This window comes from Peromyscus eremicus, chromosome 3 (genome assembly GCF_949786415.1).
Source record: "Peromyscus eremicus chromosome 3, PerEre_H2_v1, whole genome shotgun sequence".
Taxonomy (NCBI): domain Eukaryota; kingdom Metazoa; phylum Chordata; class Mammalia; order Rodentia; family Cricetidae; genus Peromyscus; species Peromyscus eremicus.
In genome coordinates, this window is record NC_081418.1 from 16433504 (window position 1) to 16453139 (window position 19636).

The 19636-nt window shown below is 38.9% G+C and overlaps 1 protein-coding gene across 6 annotated transcripts in view; it reads left to right on the forward strand.

Moving 5' to 3' along the window:
* Akap9 (A-kinase anchoring protein 9) overlaps positions 1–19636 on the forward strand; it is a 126367-nt gene that overhangs the window by 20040 nt on the left and 86691 nt on the right. For all 6 annotated transcript variants that reach the window (XM_059257314.1, XM_059257312.1, XM_059257317.1 and 3 more), the window contains 6 exons: positions 1070–1267; positions 4677–7001; positions 12727–12940; positions 14831–14910; positions 16213–16345; positions 17226–17311. In XM_059257314.1, coding sequence (XP_059113297.1) covers positions 1070–1267; positions 4677–7001; positions 12727–12940; positions 14831–14910; positions 16213–16345; positions 17226–17311 — 3036 coding nt within the window. The remainder of the gene's footprint in view (positions 1–1069; positions 1268–4676; positions 7002–12726; positions 12941–14830; positions 14911–16212; positions 16346–17225; positions 17312–19636) is intronic.

Below are 19636 nucleotides of genomic sequence, written 5' to 3' on the forward strand. Positions count from 1 at the left end.
GATTAAAGACGTGCGCCGCCGCCGCCGCCACCACCACCACCACCACCACCACCACCACCACCTAGCATAACCAAGAATTTTAATTCATATCTCGTGAGTAGATTCTTGCTATTATTTAAATTAAACTCCATACCTCACCAAGGTGGACTGAATGCATTTTTGCAGACGACACTCTTTAGTTGCATTGGGCCTTTGCAGTCCTGGCATGGCTTTGGTTAGGTTCTAGATGGTAACTGGACCTACACCTTCCAGTTACTCTATGTTTACCTTGGGAATCCATCCTCGCTAGTTTTCTGTCAGCTCGATCTAAGCTAGAGTTATCTGAAAGAAGGGAACCTCAATTGAGAAAATGCCTCCATAACATCAGGCTGTGAGGTATTTTCTTAATTAGTGATTGGTTGGGGAGGGCTCAGCCCATTATGAGTGTGGGGAGGTGATCCTGCATTCTACAAGAAAGCAGGCTGACCAAGCTATGAGGAGCAAGCCAGCAAGCAGCATCCTCCATGGCCTCTGCATCAGCTCCTGCCTCCAAGTTCCTGCCTTGCTTGAGTTCCTGTCCTGACTTCCTTTGATGATGAACTATGATGTGGAAGCGTAAGGCATATAAACCCTCTCCTCCCCAACTTGTTTTGGCCATGGTGTTTCATCATTCAGCAATAGTAACCCTGCTAACACAGAATCTGATTGCACTGATCAGAGTTTGATAGCAAGTAACACACAACAACTTGAAATATCTTAATCCAGAGAGTTTAATATAGGTATACAGGCGTCTTACAGAATTTAGGGGCGGAAATATAATCAGGACTCTGAAAGAGATGGGAGCTAGAGTCTGAAAAGTCACTAGGATGCAGAAGTATGTTCCTGTCCACATTCTCTCTAGGCCTCAGTCCTAATTCCCGCACTACATCTGCTTTCTCCGAATTATCATCTGAAAGGTAATTTATTGGCTCAGTCTCAACCCTCTGAAGTGAGCCGAGGCCACAGAGAGCCAGCGTCAGCAGAATAGACTCCGGAAGTCTGTTGGCAAACAGTCACAGTTTCGCATGTTGAAGGCTCTTTCTGTTTCCAGTTACAGGCTAGTGAGACTCTGCGGAGCAGCACCCACAGTAGCACTGCTGCAGAGCTGCTTCAGGCCAAGCAGCAGCTCGTCACCCAGCAGCAGCAGCTGGAGGGACAAGACCATCAATTAAAGGACTATCAGATAAAGGAGGAGGAACTCAAAACCCAAATTACTTTTTTACAAGAGAAAATTAAAGTATATGAAATGGTAAGGATGTCAACCCGCTTGTCACAACTTTGTAATTTTCTTTATTAAAAAATTTTTTATTCATTTTACATAACAACCGCAGATCCCCTCTCATCCCTCCTCCCGCTCCCGCTCAGCCGTCCCCCCAACCCACCCCCCATTCTCTCCTCCGAAAAGGTAAGGCCTCCCATGGGGAGTCAGCAGAGCCTGGCACATTCAGTTGAGGCAGCTCCAAGCCCCTCCCCCCTGCATCCAAACAGTGCAGGGTGTCCCACCATAGGTAATGGGCTCCAAAAAGCTGGTTCATGTACCAGGGATAGATCCTGATCCCACTGCCAGGAGGCCCCTCAAACAGACCAAGCTACCTGTAATTTTCTTATTCATGTGTCTTATGCATATGAATTAGAAAATTTTATAATTAAGTCAAACTCTTTGAATATGGAAAATAACTTATTTCAAAGGCAATTGAGAGTCTCATACTAACAACTGTAGATCTCACACTAATATAGTTAAGATAATACTGCCCACTGTTGTGTTCCTTAAAGTGATTGCATATGTTAACTGGAGTCTCATTAGAGCCTAAATTTATAACTCAAATATCTATTTTGTCCCATCTGAAGCATTCCCATCTGTTTTAGCTATGATACTGAAATTCTGAAAATATTTTTGTCACAAGTAGAATTTGGTTATAAAAAATAAATGCAGTTGATTCTCTTTACGCAAATTATGTTGCACTTCTTGCAAACATTTAGGAATTAAGGCTCTTTGGGGCAGGGGACGGCATTATGTATGACATAGATTATAATCTTAAGTTCTAAGAACAACTCATCCTGAAAGGTTTGCTTTCATCGATTTTGAATTGAGAAATGAAAGTTCGAAAGTGTTTTGTTGCTGTTAGCTCTACTCCCATACCAGAGTTGGGATTCGAATTCTGTCCATGTGGCTGGGGGCAGGGCAGAGCTCTTGCCCCACACTGCCTTTTTAGTCATAAAAAATGCCTTATAAAACACAGCAAATCAAAAGCACAATCTGATTTTGATTTGTAGGCTCAGAAAATTCATTTAGCTCTTACCTGAGTCCTAAACTAGAGCAGAAGTGGACTCAGATTGTTCCAAGTTCAAGAGGCTGTTTAAAAATTCAAATGTAAGATCTTTAGTTTGCAATGGTTAATAATCATGGGGAACCATATATTTCTGGTCCTTTGGATTTTATTTTCTTTCAATGGACAAATGAACTTAAAAAGACAAATACTAGTTACAAGGTTCTTTAGTGAGCAGATGGAAGGATGTTTGCATTCAGATGTTGTGGCATTAGACTGAAATAAACTGATTTATGCATCTCCATGTAGGGAGGTTTATGCCTGTGGGCTGGAATTCTTCAGTCCTGTTTACCACAATTTCCTAACATTATCGAGTATGTTTGGATGGTTCTTCTGCCTCTTCATTGCTGTGAATATGTGTATGCATGTGCTGTGGGATGGTCTGTATGTCAAGTGTGTTGCTGATTGGTCAATAAATAAATCACTGATTGGCCAGTGGCCAGGCAGGAAGTATAGGCGGGACTAACAGAGAGGAGAATTGAGAGAACAGGAAGCTGGGTGAGATAGACACTGCCAGCCGCCATGATGACAAGCCGCATGTGAAGATGCCAGTAAGCCATGAGCCATGTGGCAAGGTATAGATTAATAGAAATGGATTAATTTAAACTGTAAGAACAGTTAGCAAGAAGCCTGAAGTGGACTCAGATTGTTCCAAGTTCAAGAGGCTGTTTAAAAATTCAAATGTAAGATCTTTAGTTTTCAATGGTTAATAAGTTTGTAAGCAATATAAGTCTCTGTGTTTACTTGGTTGGGTCTGAGCAGCTGTGGGACTGGCGGGTGACAAAGATTTGTCCAGACTATGGGCAAGGCAGGAAAACTCTAGCTACATGCATGCCTAGCTCAGGGTATGGTTTTTCTAGAGGGACCGTAATTCTCAAAAGACTGAAGGCATTTGGTCTTTTTCCATGAACTGGACTTAGAGGGGTACTCCCAGCACTTCCTTCAGAGGGCTTTCTTCTGTGTGAGCTTAGACAGTTTTTCTTTACATGTGTTATACATTCATTCATAATTCCTTTGAATTCTATTTGCCAAGGACCTTTGTAATATAATTCAACTGCCTAAAATAACTCTGGCCAGTACTATAGATTTTTATTTTATGCTTTGTATTTGGGTCTAAAGCCTTTACTCACAGAGCAAACTAAATAGCAGATCCAAAACTCTGCCTAGGCCTCTGTTCACCCCGGTGCTTTGGTGACTGTGATACAGCTGTGCTTGGGGTGCTGTCTGGGCTGAGCTGGTAGCTACAGCTTCATAACTGACCCCAAATGGGAACTGTGGAAGAGGTTCTGCTGTTTTCAAGTCTCTGTTTGAACTGAAGCTGTCGTTCCAGATCAGTGTGCCATAAACACTGTAGCTGTCGTAGATGCCGCTTAAATGCTCAGCAGGGAAGTTACACAGACTCACAGACTCAGTAAGAATTCTTCTTATTGCATAGCTCTTATCATTGGAACACCTTCAGACCACTAAAATTCATGGGGGTAACCTGGACTTACTTTTAAATCTTTTTCTGAGAGTGTTCAGAGACTATAGTATTATAATCAGCTCAAAATATTGAATAATTGGGATATCAATCACTAATTTTAAAAGTGAAGCTATAAGAGGTTAGCAAAGATTTAGTGAGTTTTTTAATTATTACAATTATTTTTTTGTCTGAGATTGAACTCAGGTAATCAGAGCCATCTCATCAGGTTAGCCGTATTTTCTTCTTTCTTTTTTTCATTCTTTTTTTGGCACTGCTGGAAGTAGAACCCAGGATCTCATACATGCTAAGAAATCAGGCTGGATATTTTTAATTTAAAATTTTATTACAGCCGGGCGGTGGTGGCGCACGCCTTTAATCCCAGCACTCGGGAGGCAGAGCCAGGCGGATCTCTGTGAGTTCGAGGCCAGCCTGGGCTACCAAGTGAGTTCCAGGAAAGGCGCAAAGCTACGCAGAGAAACCCTGTCTCGAAAAACCAAAAAAAAAAAAAAAAAAAGAGCATTCCCAAAATTTTATTACAGTTTTTATTATTTTAAATGTTTTCATACACTGTATCATTATCATATTCTTTCCTGTCCTCCCAGATTCTTCCCACCTCCCTTAATTAAAATTTTTAGTTACAACAAATGTCATTCACTATTTCTTCCTCAGAAGGTCTGAACTGTGGTAGAACTGTTTGCTCCTAAGTGTCCAGTGTACAGACCTTATCATGGGAGCTGTGGAGGGCTGGGCGCAAGTGACTTTTTATAGACGGATGTAAGAAGTGACTTTCATCTGTCTTTTGTTAATAAGGTTAAGCAACAAAGTTACTAGAAATTGTTACACTTTCTTTTCTTTTTTTCCTTCTGAAGGAACAAGATAAAAATGTAGAAAACTCTACAAATGAAATACGGGAAAAGCAGGCAATCATTGAAGCATTGAATACAAGAATAATAGAAGAAGAGAAGAAAACTGCTGCATTAAAGAATAAAGTAACGACTGCTGATAAATTAGTAGAAGATTTAAGAGAACAGCTTACAGAAAAGGACCAAGAAACCAAAAGCTTCAAACTGGAGCTAGCCAGTTCTAGGGAAAAGGAAAAGCAGTGTTCGCTTGAAATTAAACAGTTGATGGGGACAGTTGAAGAACTCCAGAAGAGAAACTATAAAGAGAACCTAGAAACCGGCCTAGTGCAAAGAATGGAAAAAGAAACCCAGCGGAAGTTAGATCAGCTCCAGGCAGAGCTAGATGAGATGTATGGGAAGCAGATAGTGCAGATGAAGCAGGAGTTGATAAAGCAGCACGTGTCTCAGCTGGAGGAGCTGAGGTCCCAGCACAGGGGAGAAATGGAGAACACTTTCAAGTCACATGCAAATGCTGCAGTCAGTGAAGAGCAGCTGAAGGTAATGAGTGTGGCCATGAGTGAACTGAACATAAAACTACAGGATACACTTTCCCAAAAGGAAAAACTTGGGCAAGAGCTCTGTGTAGTCAAGGGGGAAAAATGTGCTCTGCAGAGTCAGGTTGATGATCTTTCCGAAGAATCAGGCTTCTTAAGAGAGCAGATTCAGAGAGCCAGGCAGACAATAGCTGAACAAGAGAGCAAGCTGAGTGAGGCCTGCAAGTCCCTCAGCACAGTTGAAAGCTTGAAAGCAGAGATTGCTGCTGCGTCTGAGACCAAGAAAGAGCTGGAGTTAAAACATGACGCAGAAATTACAAATTACAAGATTAAACTAGAAATGCTAGAAAAGGAAAAGAATGCAGTGTTAGACAGGATGGCAGAGTCCCAAGAGGCTGAGCTGGAGCGCTTGAGAACGCAGCTCCTCTTCAGTCATGAGGAAGAGCTTTGCAAACTAAAAGATGACCTAGAAGCTGCACACCGACTTACTGTGGAAAAACTTAAAGATAATTTGGGCATTCACCACAAGCAGCAGATAGATGGTTTACAAAATGAAATGAGTAAGAAGATGGAAACTATGCAGTGCGAAAAAGACAACTTGCTAACTAAGCAAAATCAACTGCTTTTGGAAATTTCTGAACTACGAGATTTACAGGAATCACATATTAATTCAAAATCAGAAGAAATGACTCTTCAGATTGATGAACTTAAAAAGGAAATTGAAATCCTCAGACAAGAAGAAAAGGAAAAGGGTGCGCTTGAACAGGAAATTCAGGAGTTACAACTTAAAACCGAACTACTAAAAGAACAACTGAAAGAAAAAGAGGAGGGTCTTCAAGAAAAATGTGCACAACTTGAAGCAGAGAACAGCCTTCTTACAGATGAGAAGACTGCCCTTGAAGACATGTTGAAATCTTACACCCCTGCAGACCAAGTGGAAAGACTAATTGCCTTAAAAGACTGTAGCTGGCAGGAAGAAGTTGAAATACTTAGAAAGGAAAAGGAGGACCTGATACAACAATGTAGTCATCTAAATAAGGAGATCGAAAACCAAAGGAATACGTTTTCATTTGCTGAAAAGAACTTCGAAGTTAATTATCAAGAGTTACAGGAAGAGTATGCTTGCCTTCTCAGAGTAAAGGACGATCTAGAAGACATCCAAGCTAGGCAGGCGTTGGAGTATGAAGATAGGATTAAAGCACTGACCCAAGAGCTCCATTTGCAGAAAGGAAAGCATTCTGACTTTACTGATGGCAAAGCTTTTGTAGCTGAACCATTGGAAGTCAGTGAGGCAGTTAATGAGGTGGTTGAAAAAGATACGACAGAACTTATGGAAAAGCTGAAAGTAACTGAGCGAGAAAAAGCAGAGCTCTCGGAGAAGCTTTCTGTCGTATCAGAACAACTAAAGCAGACCCGTGACGAGGTGGACTCCCTAAGTGCAGAGGTTAGATTATTAAATCAAGACAAAGAACAGCTTTTGTTGAGATGTAGAGCGCTAGAGGTCCCCACTAACCCCAAGGGGACAGAAAATGCCGCTCAGTGCCCTGTGCCATTGAGCTCTAGCAAAGCTGGGCTTGTGACTGTGACAGACAGCCATCATGAAGGATGTGATTCTCAAATCAGTGAAGATTTGTCAGAAGAATCAAAAATAATGATAGAAGATAAAATTCCCTTTGAAGAAAGTGGGGGAGAAGAGTTGATATTGCTAACCAGAACAGCTGAACCATCTCATGGGATAGTGGAACTGTGTGAAAATGAAAAGCTCCAGCAAGAGCTTTGCATCCTCAAAGCCAAGCAGGTATGTCCGTGTGTGATGGAAAATCCTGGTGGAAACACACACTGTCCACTGAAATAGTTCTCACGTTCGTGAACCAGTAACCCCACCCTTACGGAAGGTGAAGGTGAATCCTCCATGTTAGTCTCGTTTGTGCAAATCAGTTTCCAGTTTTTCTTCAATATTGTTACCTCATAATAAACCTCTTATATCTGCTGCTCAGAAAATAAGCTAAGCTAATCATTTTTACATGTTTTTTCTTTTCAAAGAGACTTTGTTTTATTAATTTTACATTATAATCATTTTAGTATCAAGATTATTTTTTAGAGTTTTTCATATTGATGTTTTCTAGTATGAAATTTCAAGTTTTCAGTTAGAATTCCAGAATTGTTTTTAAAAAAACCTTAAGTTTTTCTACTGCTCTCTATATAAATTATTAAGTGGTTATAGAATTATATTTCTGGGAGGTGGGGCTTAAGGCCTAGAGTTTTCTGAGTCTTATATCTGAATGAGGAAAAAATGATATTAACTCTCAATATAAGTCAAGAATTTTAAAAATGCATATAATGTACTTTGTTCTTGTTTTGTTCTGTTGCTTCACTAAAACTGACCCAAAGTAGCTTAGTTGTGGAAAGTAGTATTATTTGGCTACAGTTCATCATTAAGGAACTGAGGGCAGAAACTCAATCAGGATTAAAGTAAAAAACCATGGAGGAATGCCACTTGCTACCTTACTTACTGGCTTATGCTGAGCTAGCTTTCCTATATAGCTTGGGACTACCTGCCCACAGGTAGTCCACAGGACTACCACCTGCCCACAGGTAGTCCACATAATGGTGCTTTTCACAGTGGGCTCCGACATCAATTGACAGTCAAGATGATCACCCACAGTTATGCCCACAGGCCAGTCTGATCTGAGCAATACTTCAGTTGAGACCTTCTCATCTCTGTTGACTCTAGACTGTTGTCAAGTTGACAAGTAATGCTAAGACAATGACTAATAATGAATCATTCCTAATAACTTGTGTTTGTTAAGTACTGATAGAAAGAACAGGAAAGTTCTGGTAGGTTATCTATAGTGTAAAAGTGCTAACTATAAAGTTTTATGTGTTTCTATATTAGTGGAACATAAATTTACTGAGTATATTCCAGATATGCATATAGTGGCGAACAAGAGATAAGAGCTGTAGTCTCAGGAAGCATGTATTCTAGAGGAGGAGGCAAGTAATAATGGGAAATGCATAGGGTGGTTAACACTAGTGTTGCCTGTGAGGGAGGGAAGCACAGTGGTCAGGGAAGGTGTCTGGAGGAGTTGGCCTTTGGACTGAGCTCTGTGTGACAGGCTTGCAATGAGGAAATGTGAGCTTGAGGGCCAGGGTAGAGGCCTGTGCGCTTGGCAGTGAAAGGGTAAAGCAGACTTTGAGAAGGAAGAAAGAATGTATGAACTAAGTAGGAAGCCGTGGGAAGTTTGTCTGATGACTTCTGATCACACTTACGGTCTTATGTCAAATATAGAGATAATTTACTTTTACAATAACCTGAATAGAATCAAGAGACCCAATTACTAATTAATAGTTACACGTGGAATTGTTTTGAAAAGTGTAATGTGTGGTAATTAATTACCCTAAAGGTATTAAATACCATTTTAATTTTTTAAATAGGAGAGGACTTGATTTCCAACTTTAGCTGCCCTGATCTTGATACTATCTCTCACTAAAATAAAAAAAAAAATGGCCATTATAGGCTCTCTTTTAAACTGAAAAGAAACACATTTGACGTATAATTTCTGTTTTGTTTTTGTTTTTTTTTTTAAATACACTTAGCTAGTTTGGCTAGAAGGAGAAAGAAAAACATCATAGAAAGTGTCCCCAGTGTTGGCATGTGAGGCAGCCATGGGAGTGGCAGGAATCGATCATTTCTTATGCTGAGACCATCAAGTGAAGTGTGTTTAAAGAGATACTGAAGCAGTGTAGCCACAGGAGGAACCGCAACCCTGCCGTTCTTCAGACCTGTGTGCCGGACCTGCAGTACCTACACTAAATCTGACACAGATAGTCAATTTTTAAAGAGGAAAATGAAGCCCATTTTTCAAGTGTCAATAGTGAAACAAAAGAGAACTTCAGAGGAAGATGATGAGACTTTGTCATTTACTATATAGCATTTTCTAAAAGTCCTAACCATTGTAAAGACAAAAAGTACATGATGTTGATGGACAGAAAGACAGTTAACTGTCATAATTCACAGGTGTAATTTAATAAGAAATTCAGGAAATGATTTAAAACCCTTAAAGTCAAATAATGTGGAAAAAAAAAAAACCCTGAATGCAGAAATGTCTAACAGCCTGGGTGTGGTGGTATATGCCATAATCTCAACACTCAGGAGCAGAGGTAGGGGCTGGTGAGTTCAAGGCCAGACTGAACTACAGAGCAGGACCTCGTCTTAACACAGAGACACGAACAGCCCACCTGAGCACAAGTGAAGGGGGATGGGCCCTGAATAAATGAAAACTTTCATTTCTGAATGGGAAATGTTTAACGTGAAATACTAGTTTGCTTTCTGTATTTCCAATCCAGTTCACAGTGAGAATGTATTGGAGTTTAATTTAATTGGTTTACAGCTGATCTGTAAGGACGGGTGTAGAAGAGGCAAGACTATCTGTAAGCGGACTACATGGTACATGGCATATAGAGGGGACAGTTTTAGGCTTATGTGTACCAGTTGTTTGTTTACATGTGTGCCTGGGTGAGCATATGTGACGTGTGAATAACCTCAACAGCAGAAGAGGGCAGGAAACCTCCTGAAAAAGGAGTTACTCTTGGTCGTGAGGTCTCTCTAGACCCTAAACATGCCAATTTAATAAATACTGAAAATGAATTAAGCTATTCATAAAGATAAAATAGCATCCAAGTATCCACATTTAAAGAAAATGGGTAGAAAAAAATAGCAAATTTAGAGCAGAAATAAATGAATTTCAAATAACCAAAAGGGAAAGTTTTGAAAAAGTTTGATGGTTTTTCATTTGAAAAGATCAATTATTAGGTCTCCAAGGATATCACCAAGGGAGAAACCACAAACAAAATGAAGAATGGAAATAAAAACCCAAGTACAGATACCACAAGGATTTAAAAATAAGAGATGAGTACTATAAATAATCACTGCTGATGAAATAGAAATGACCCAAACTAACTCACATAGAAACATAAAGCCTAAGTAAGCCATTAGCCGTTACAGAATCTGGAACTGTAATCAGTTTCCTCCTCACCTCTCCAACTAAGACTGCTGCACCGTGACCACTGCACAAGTGGATTTCACAAACTCTCAGTGGTGAGTATAGATACGTAGTAAATAGGATTTAAAAGAGAATCCGAGGAGCAGGAGAGGAAAGACAGAAAGCACTCCTGTGAGGCTGGTTAGTATTGAGATACAGATCGGGCAAGAATGGCTCAAGAAAAGGAAATCACAGGCTAATCTCACTTAGGAATGAGGCTGTGTAAGTTCTTTTTTTTTTTAGATTTATTTATTATGTATACAGTATTCTGCCTGCATGTATGTCTGCAGGTCAGAAGAGGGCACCAGATCTCATTACAGATGGTTGTGAGCCACCATGCGGTTGCTGGGAATTGAACTCAGGACCTCTGGAAGAGCAGTCAGTGCTCTTAACCTCTGAGCCATCTCTCCAGACCCTGTGTAAGTTCTTAATAAACTATTAGCAGGTTATCCCAAGAACGAAAGAATTTTTCAGCATCTGAAAATGCTGTCTATTTAATCTCCACATCCATACCATACATACAGGAGACAACCTGATCATCTTAAATTCCACTAGAAAAGAATCTCCAAAAGTTACCAGATCTTTTACAGTTTTAAATTAAAAAAAAGAAAAAAGGTAGGAAATCAGGAATAGAAGGAACTAAGGGTGACGATGGCGTCTAAGGTGATGTTTAGAAGCTTTCCCAGGTAAGGCAGACTCTCAGCTTTGCTTTCCAACCGTGTCTTTAGAGTTCCCAGCCAGTCAATACAATAGGAGTAAGAAATGAGAAAGACTGTGAACAAGTGAGACAAATGTTAAATCATGGATAAGGTGTGTGAAATTAGACATTAATAACCTGGTACACATTGCCATGGTCTGGTCTTTCCGTTCTTTAATGTAAAGGGATATCCCAAAGGTGAGTATGTCTTTTTTGTTTTTGTACAAAGTACAGGGGAGGCTGTTCTTGTGAGGTAATATTTGAGAAGAGACTTAAACCCACAAGCCAAGACAGCAGGGAAAGCTCACAAAATTCAGTAAGTGCTTTAAGACAATTGATTTTATATTAAAGGTGAGAAGTTGGGGAGTAGATCCTTGCCTTTAGGAAAAATTAACCCTAGATTAGTTAAAGGCACACGTAAGAAAGTAGGATTATGATCTTAAGACAGGAAGCCTTTAATTAAAAAGAACAAACTCAAAGGAAAGCATTAAGAAATTTGATCATGTCTCTTTTATAAACAGTACCTAAAACAGGCTTAATTATTAGGAGCAGATATTTGCCACATTACAAACAAAGGACTGTAAAGATGGTGTAAATACGTGAGCAAATACAAAGAACATAATGAACAGATGTGTGTCACAGATGAGAAACCAAATGACAACATAAAGAGTATTTTAGCTTTACAAATTCATATGAGTAAAATGGCATTTTATCCTCCATCACATTGGCAAAGTTACTCTGACTTATTGACATGGATACAAGGATGTGTGTGAGTGTTCACATTTTGTATTAAATTAGTTCAATTATATAAATCATTTGGCAAGATCTACTCAAGTTGGCCTGTGTATTACCTGTGAGCAGCAGTTACAACCCTGGGTGGGTGAGTGGTCACTGGACACAGCAGCAGCAGCAGCACTGGGAAACAGGCTAGAACTAGTATTTCTCAGACTTCCTGAACCAGAGGTCAGAGGGCAGACACCATGAACTTGTGTCAGCAAGCATTCCGGATGAGTCTGGTACCTGATGGGCAGCTCACTAGTGAAGCATTCACTCATTTGTCTTAGGTGGATTATGTAATCATTTACTGCCTTTTGATTGAAAGCACCCCAGGCTTACCAGTAATCCAGCTGATCTCCAAAAAGCAAAGTGAACCAGTTGTGGTTCATGTATACTACACTACAATTAAAATAAATTAACCTGTCATCTATGTGGACTGATTTCGGGAGCATATTGATATGGAATGCAAAGAAATTTGCAAAATAAATGCCATTGCTATTAATACACAGAAATACACAGTATAATGTGCTATTTACATGTATACTGGGAAGTGATAGTAGACACATTCTAAATTTTTGGTAGCAGTTACTTTTGGGCAAAGAATAATCAAACATGAATTAAATTTTGTCTCTAATGTTTTCTTTCTAAATCTAAAGAGATATTGAGGAAATAGAATCAAAATATTAGGATTTATTAATTTGAGTTTTGTGTACATTGATGTTTATTACATTTTCATTTTCAGCATGTAAAATATTGTTTAAAAAATAAAAATCTTGCTAGTTATACTAACTATCCCAATTGACTATTACAATGCGATAATGAATAAATACATGCTACTACCTTTCTTGAGAAAGACAGGCATCTGGATGAAGAGGAAAGCGGACCAGTTCCTTTATATGAATTTTAAAACTACCAACTGTCTTCTCCTTTGAAGTTCAGTATATATGAAGAAATAGAAGTTAAGTTGTTCTTTGAATTTCCTAATGTTTACATCTATTCACTGTAAGGATGACTTGAAGCTTCAGATGGAAGCCCAGCGGATATGCCTTTCCCTGGTCTACTCAACGTATGCAGACCAGGTTCGTCACACTATGGAAAAGGAAAGGGATGAAGCTCTTTGTAGCCTTAAAGACCAGCTTGTTTCTGCTCAAGAGAAAGAGATGGATGAGCTTCATAAGATGCACCAGTGCCAGCTCCAGGCTCTTCAGACACAGGAGACAGGTAAACAGCTCTGACTATCTCCATGAAACATGTAAGCAGCACTTAAAATGCATCAGTCTATAATTCTGCCCTTTCTCAGGCCCCATGTGATTCGTGGATTTGTTTGATCATATCATTGAGGTACCTAAGAAAGCGAAAATCACTGCATCATTTTTGCATGGAAGTATAATCCATTCAGAAAGCGCCTGGAAAGTGAACTGACAACTTGTAAACCCTACTGAACCATACATGCCAAATCATCACTAGAGAAACAAGCACATCTGTCTAGGGCATATTATAACTTGAAGTATACCAGAATAGAAATAATCCAATTGGCTTCCAGGATGAACGCAAGAATGGGAGAGGAAGGAGAAGTTTAGTGCTTCCTGTGACAATGAGGCAGGAGCCATTGGCTTAGCAGTGTGGGATCCATTTTGAAGAACTGAAAGTTCAAGTTGTATAAGAAAGTAGTGGGAGATGTGCTGAAGAGTGGCAAGTGCCCGACTAGAAGATTTATAAACCTTGAATGAAGCATGCTTAAGCTTCCTGCTACTGCTTCAGACAGGCCTACTGCAGGACTTTTACGTAGAGGAAGCAACAGTGATATTTTTATTTAAGATGACACCAGTGTGATTAACTGGGGAAAAAAATGAAAGAATTGATGGGAAGATCAGTTAAAGAACCTTAGCAATAATCCCAATAAAATGTTGAGCTAATTATCCTTGAGACTGGAAAGCAAATGACAGCAAAGTTTAACAGTTAAAGCCGCGGTCAGCCGTTGTTAGCAGCAATGAGAGTGGGAAGGGTTGAGAGTGATCTTCAAGTTTCTTACCTCTGTGACCGGATAAAAGTGGTTCCAGTCAAAAAGGGGAGCAGACCACAGGCAAATAGGAAAGTCAGTTTAGAACATACTAAGTTAAGTATATGTGTTAACTTTGAAAAGAAATAGTCACTAATCAGCTGAAAGGAGAAGTCTAAAACCCAGGGAAGTCTTTCAGGCTGAAAATAAGAAATAGAATCACCATGGAAGTCAAAGACCAGAGGCCCTAAGGCCGAGAACAGGGTGACATCCTGGAGACGTTGATGGCGCTGTGGGAAGCACATTGAAGGAGCCATAGTGGAAGGTGGAACATGGTGTGGGCCGCGGCAGTTGAGAGCTGAGGAATTTTCCTCTGGCTTCCTGTCTTTTGACCACCTCTGGCTCCCATATTACCATCAGAAGGAGGTGCTTCCTAGGTCTCCAGCAGAACTGCTCTGTTGAAAACGTAAGAGTTCAAGAGTCACTTAAAGAAGGATGCCAGTTTTTCATTTCAAGAGTTCTTTGGCTTTTTGATTTAGTAAGATTTTACTTGTATTTGCATGTGTTGTTTGTTTAACATCGTCTTCAGATAGCCTGTCCAGTGTTTTCCATTGACAGTTGGTTGTTCCATTAGTAGGTGATAAAGCAGTTTAGTGAGTAGTGAGTGAACAGTGTTTCTGAAAAGAGGAGAAGAGAACAGAAAACATTTTTTAAGTTTTATTTTAATAATTAATTTAATTTTGTGGCACTAGGTTGAAACCCAGAGCTTGCACATACTAGTCAGAGTACCCTACCACTGAACTCTGTCCCTGTGCAAAAAAGTAAAGATTCATTTGTGAAAGTTTTATTTGAGTTTTGCAATGATGTATTTAATGATAAGTATATAGATGTATTTCTTGTGTTGGAGTGTAGGTCACTGCTTTATACCCTTTTATAGAATAGAAATTGCAAATCTTAGAAATTTGTCTGAGACAGTTACATTGCACAATATAAATTTGGAAGAAATTAAAATGTGTCTTATTTACGGAAGCTTCTACTTGAAACAGTTAAACATGACAGTGTTACTTACACATGTACAGTGAATGGCTCACATGAGGAATGTTTTCTTCTAGGTGATGATAAAGAGCCTTTACAAGTGCTCATTGAACGACTTCAGAAGGCAGTGTCTGAGGAGTGCCATTACATTTCAGAGGTAAACTGTTACTTTAAAAGTAGTTTGGGACAAGAAGTGCTAGAGTCTAGCCGGGCGGTGGTGGCGCACGCCTTTAATCCCAGCACTCGGGAGGCAGAGCCAGGCGGATCTCTGTGAGTTCGAGGCCAGCCTGGGCTACCAAGTGAGTCCCAGGAAAGGCGCAAAGCTACACAGAGAAACCCTGTCTCAAAAAAAAAAAAAAAAAAAAAAAAAAAGAAGTGCTAGAGTCTAAATTGCTACTGATTGGATGAGCAGAATTGTCCACCTATGTTTCCTGAATCCCTTCTGTATTGAGCTGTACTTAGAAAGTATTCCTGAGTTCTGAGCTTTAAATGAACATCTGGCTTTTTTTTCTGATAGCCAATTTGGAACAAAGGGAATTAGTGCTAGGGATTTGACTCAGTGACTCAGCGCTTGCCTGTTGTTTAAGGTCTTGGATTCAATTTCTGTCAGCACAGAAAAAGAACAAAGAAATTCAGACAAGTTGTATCTCCAGCAGAGCAGAAGCTGTAAGCATTGCTCTCCTCAGAGAGGTGCTAGTTAATCTTTCTGGGACCCAGTTTGTTCATTAAGGGTGCAGTGGGATAAAATGCTACCTTTGTGACTATGCTGAACAGTTGATATGTTCAGTTACTAACTGACAGTGTGGCTTAACTCTAAAAAATTCAGGAAATAGCAGCCATAAACAATTTGGCTTTTAAATCTTTTTAATCATTCATGGTTATTTCCAATTGTGTATGGGACAAAGGTAAAACTAACTTGAATGGCCTATCAAGTCATGGAACATGAAATGGTATTTAAATGATAGTGGGATTATCAGTTGTTCTGGAGAACACTATGTTGGATATTTTTAACTTTGTGTGTGTACAGACCACAGAAAACACTCTTGCGTATTGTAGAAAGGACATTAGTATAATCTCTTCCTTGATATATTGTCATTTTGAACTTTTCACTTTGTGATGTTTGTTCAAGGATAGTTGACGTAGTAATGAGATATCTTCAAGGGAGAGTAGGAGCCATGCAGTGAGCGCTTTACACTTCATGATATTTTTCAATATTAAAAGGAAACAGAAAAAAACACATCATTTTGTGTAATTAAGATTATCAATCTTTTCCTGAAAAAAGAATAATTTCATGTGAAAGAGAAACATGGTTTTCCTGCAGATTGATTTCATATGTGGAGGAAGAGGGAATTAAGATTCCATTCATACTATTTTGACCTTTTGCCTTTAGGTTAATAATGTTTTATAATATTTAGAAGACATCAAAATTTTAATTTAAAATATTCAATTTTGTTAACAGACTCTAAACAATTCTCTTGATGAACACCATACTCCTTTAAAATGTGAAATGAATATAGAAGAGAAAGAGAATTCTGGTGTTTACAGTCACAATCAAAGACTAAATTTACAAGAGTATAGATACCAAGTTCAAGGTAAAAAGCTTGCCATACTGTTCAACAGTATTTACTTTGCTTAAGTCAATTGCTTATGAACTTAGCTTTAATTACAACTTAATTATAGATAAATTTTCTATCATAGTAACTTATCTTTAGCCATGAAATTTATATTTAGTGTACATTTTTAGTCTTTTAGCATAACAGTCATACTATGCAGATAATTTAAACATTCTACTGTTCTTTGTTTCTTTTTCCTCTGTTTCTGTTCCCACCCATTTCTTCATTCTAATTCTTTCTGTTAATGTTCTAACTGTGCATCCTTTTAAAATCTTTAAAATTTACTGAGTTTACTAAGTTTAAATTAATGATTTATAATTTTAAAAGTGAACAACAAAAATTTGAGTAGTGAGATACATTAAAAAATACCTTTTGCCAGGTGTGGTGGCGCAGGCCATTAACCCAGTACTCATGGTGGGGAGGCAGAGGCAGGTGAATCTCAGTGAGTCCTTGGCGCTTTGGGTCTACACAGCAATTCCAGGCCAACTAGGGCTAACCAAAGAAAGAGATAACTTCCTTCATATAGATGTGGTGTTGGTTTCTTTTTGTTCTTAACAAATTATAACTTGAATTTCTTGCTGTTCCGTCACAGCTGTATGTTCTTAGTATATTTGTATAGGTAATGAGCAACCCACTAATAAATAGCTATAGAAACAAATGTATTTTGAGATGAAGTTTTCAAGTTAATGTTATACCACTTATTTCATGTAATGATTTTTAAATTTTTTTATTACTTGATATATGGGTTTTATTACTACCAGATGTTTTTCTAAAGTTGTAAGTTGGTAAATCATATTTTATAAAAAGGTAAACTTGTACTGTAAAGTGAAATTATTATAATTGCTGCTTTTTTATCCAGATTTTCAAGATAACGTGCAAACCCTTCTCAGTAAAGTAACAGATGAATACAGCAAGCTTGTGGTACTGCAGACGCGGTTAAGCAAGGTCTGTGGGATAGAAAATATGGTATTTGCATTTATTTTATTACCCTCTGTCCCATCAGTCCAGAAGTTCTAAAATAAGTGAACATGAAAAAGAATAGCAGAAATAGTAACCATTTATATGTTTGTGTTAGAGCATTTTTATCAGTGAGCTGAAGAAATTTGCAGAAATTGAATTCTCTGTAACTCTCTGAGGTGGCTTTTTAAGTCATGAATTAAGTATATGAATGTCAAATGTTAAGCAAATGAAACCGTTGTATTTAATTATATAGATGGTTTTCCTTTTTTTAATTACTGGAGTTTGAACAAAGGCACACTGTAGGACAGCAGTCTGTCACTGAACTATATCCTTAGCCTGTTACATGTAATATTTTTTTAAGGAAATGGGTCTGTTTGTATATTTTAAAGAAGACAGTTTAGTTTTTTTTCACATAACATCCATATGTGTCAGTTTTGTTCTGCTATAGTTATTTTATAATGTAGTTTTAAAAATCAGGGAAGATGACATACACAACATATTATAACTTAATAGCCATATCACAAAAATAAAGCTTATATTGTCGATGATAAGTGTTCTGATTTTCAAGTTGTAGGAAAAAAAAGTCATGAGAGACCTTCATTTATTTGGGATACTTTTTGGCATTCAGTTCTGTTAAAATGCTTAGGTAAATTTTCAAGATTTTCAGTTGTATATAGGGCTAGGTCCCATCATAGCTAAAGGACACAGGGCAAAGTCAGCTTTGGAAGAGCTTGAAAGGGTGTGTGGCCAAAGTCCCAAAGAAAGCAGGTGCATATGTCCTCGCTCAGTAGAGTCACTTGACACACTTTAATTCTTCCAGTGTGAGTGTAATATGTTCAAATTATATACCAACAGTGCTCACCTGAGCTTAGGAGTCCAAAGTCTTCTGTCAAGTGGTAGATAAGCAACCTCTGCAAGTGTTGACACAGATCCTAGTGCTTTTCTGTGTAGCGATGGTAACCACAATTAACTATTCAGGCAGGTCTGTATTAGCATAGAGAGCTCTTTGTCAGGTTTTCTAATTACTGCCAAGAGAAAAGCAGGCCTTTCTAAAGACAGGCATCCCGAAACTGCCCATCTCAGTCAGATGAACCCAGACTCACTCCTGCACCTTGTTGCATGCTGTCGCTTTGCCTAGTGGTACCCACCCTCCTCCCGTCCTTTTGGCTTGTTCTTCTTTCTTCTTCCAGTTGTTTAAATGCTCCTTTCTGTGCCATCTTCTCCTGTCTTCCTAGGCTTGGACATCTTTCCCTCTGTCCCTCTGAGCTCCTCTTAGCTAGATGCCTGGTTGCTCTTCTTCTTTCATGTTTCAAGGCTCTCTGTTAGGCATATGTTTGTATCACATTACTTTTCATTTTATTGTAATTGTTTACTGATCTGCCTCTTCCATAAGATTCCAAACTTTCAAATCAGAGAATCCTGTGTTTATTCCTTCCTGTTAGCACAGCACTTGGATTGCACATAGTAAAAGCTCAATAGGTATTTGTGAATTAATAGTAAAGATAGTAAAATATTAGGCTATGAAGTTATGATATTGTCTGATGGTTTTTTATTTTTCCCCTGGGAGGTCATAGGTAAGAGCCCCCATTTAAATGTACTCAGGGGCTGGAGAATGGCTCAGTAAAGTGCATGCTATGCAGGAAGCAGGCCTGAGTTTAATCCCTCCAAACCCATGTGAAAGGTGACATATCCTGCATCCCAGTGTGGGGGAGGTGGACACAGGAGGATCCCTGGGGCTTGCTGGCCAACCAGTCTAGCCTAATGCATTAGGAAACTAAAAACCTGAGCTAGAGACTTAAGAGGAAAACATCTACTATTGACCTCTGACTTCCATGCCCATTCACCCCCATATAATATGTATATTCACAAACATGCATGAATACACATGTAATCACACACATACACACATAAGAAAGGAAATAAGTAACATATTCAGGAGGTAGGTGTGTGGTAGAGAACACCTAATAAAGAGAATAGTGGCCAATTAAAATAGCCTCTTGGAACATAGCTTTTATCCTGTTACTCACTGGTTTTCATAGCATCCTATATTCATCTTGTCTGGCAAGTCAAGACCCTTCCCTCTTGCTATTAAAGTCCCTTGTAATTTAGATATATGTGAGGGAACCCACCCCCACTTTTTCCCCAGGGTATTTGAAATAAGAGTTTTTTCAGAGAGAATTTTCCCCCTGGATAGATCCTCTTTGTCCTGACTTGTCTGCTCCCCCAAGATGCAGAGTCCCTGCCGCTGCCCTTCTGCCCAGCCTCTGCTAACTGCTTTCTCCATGCCAGTAGCTTTCCTTGGGTCTCTCA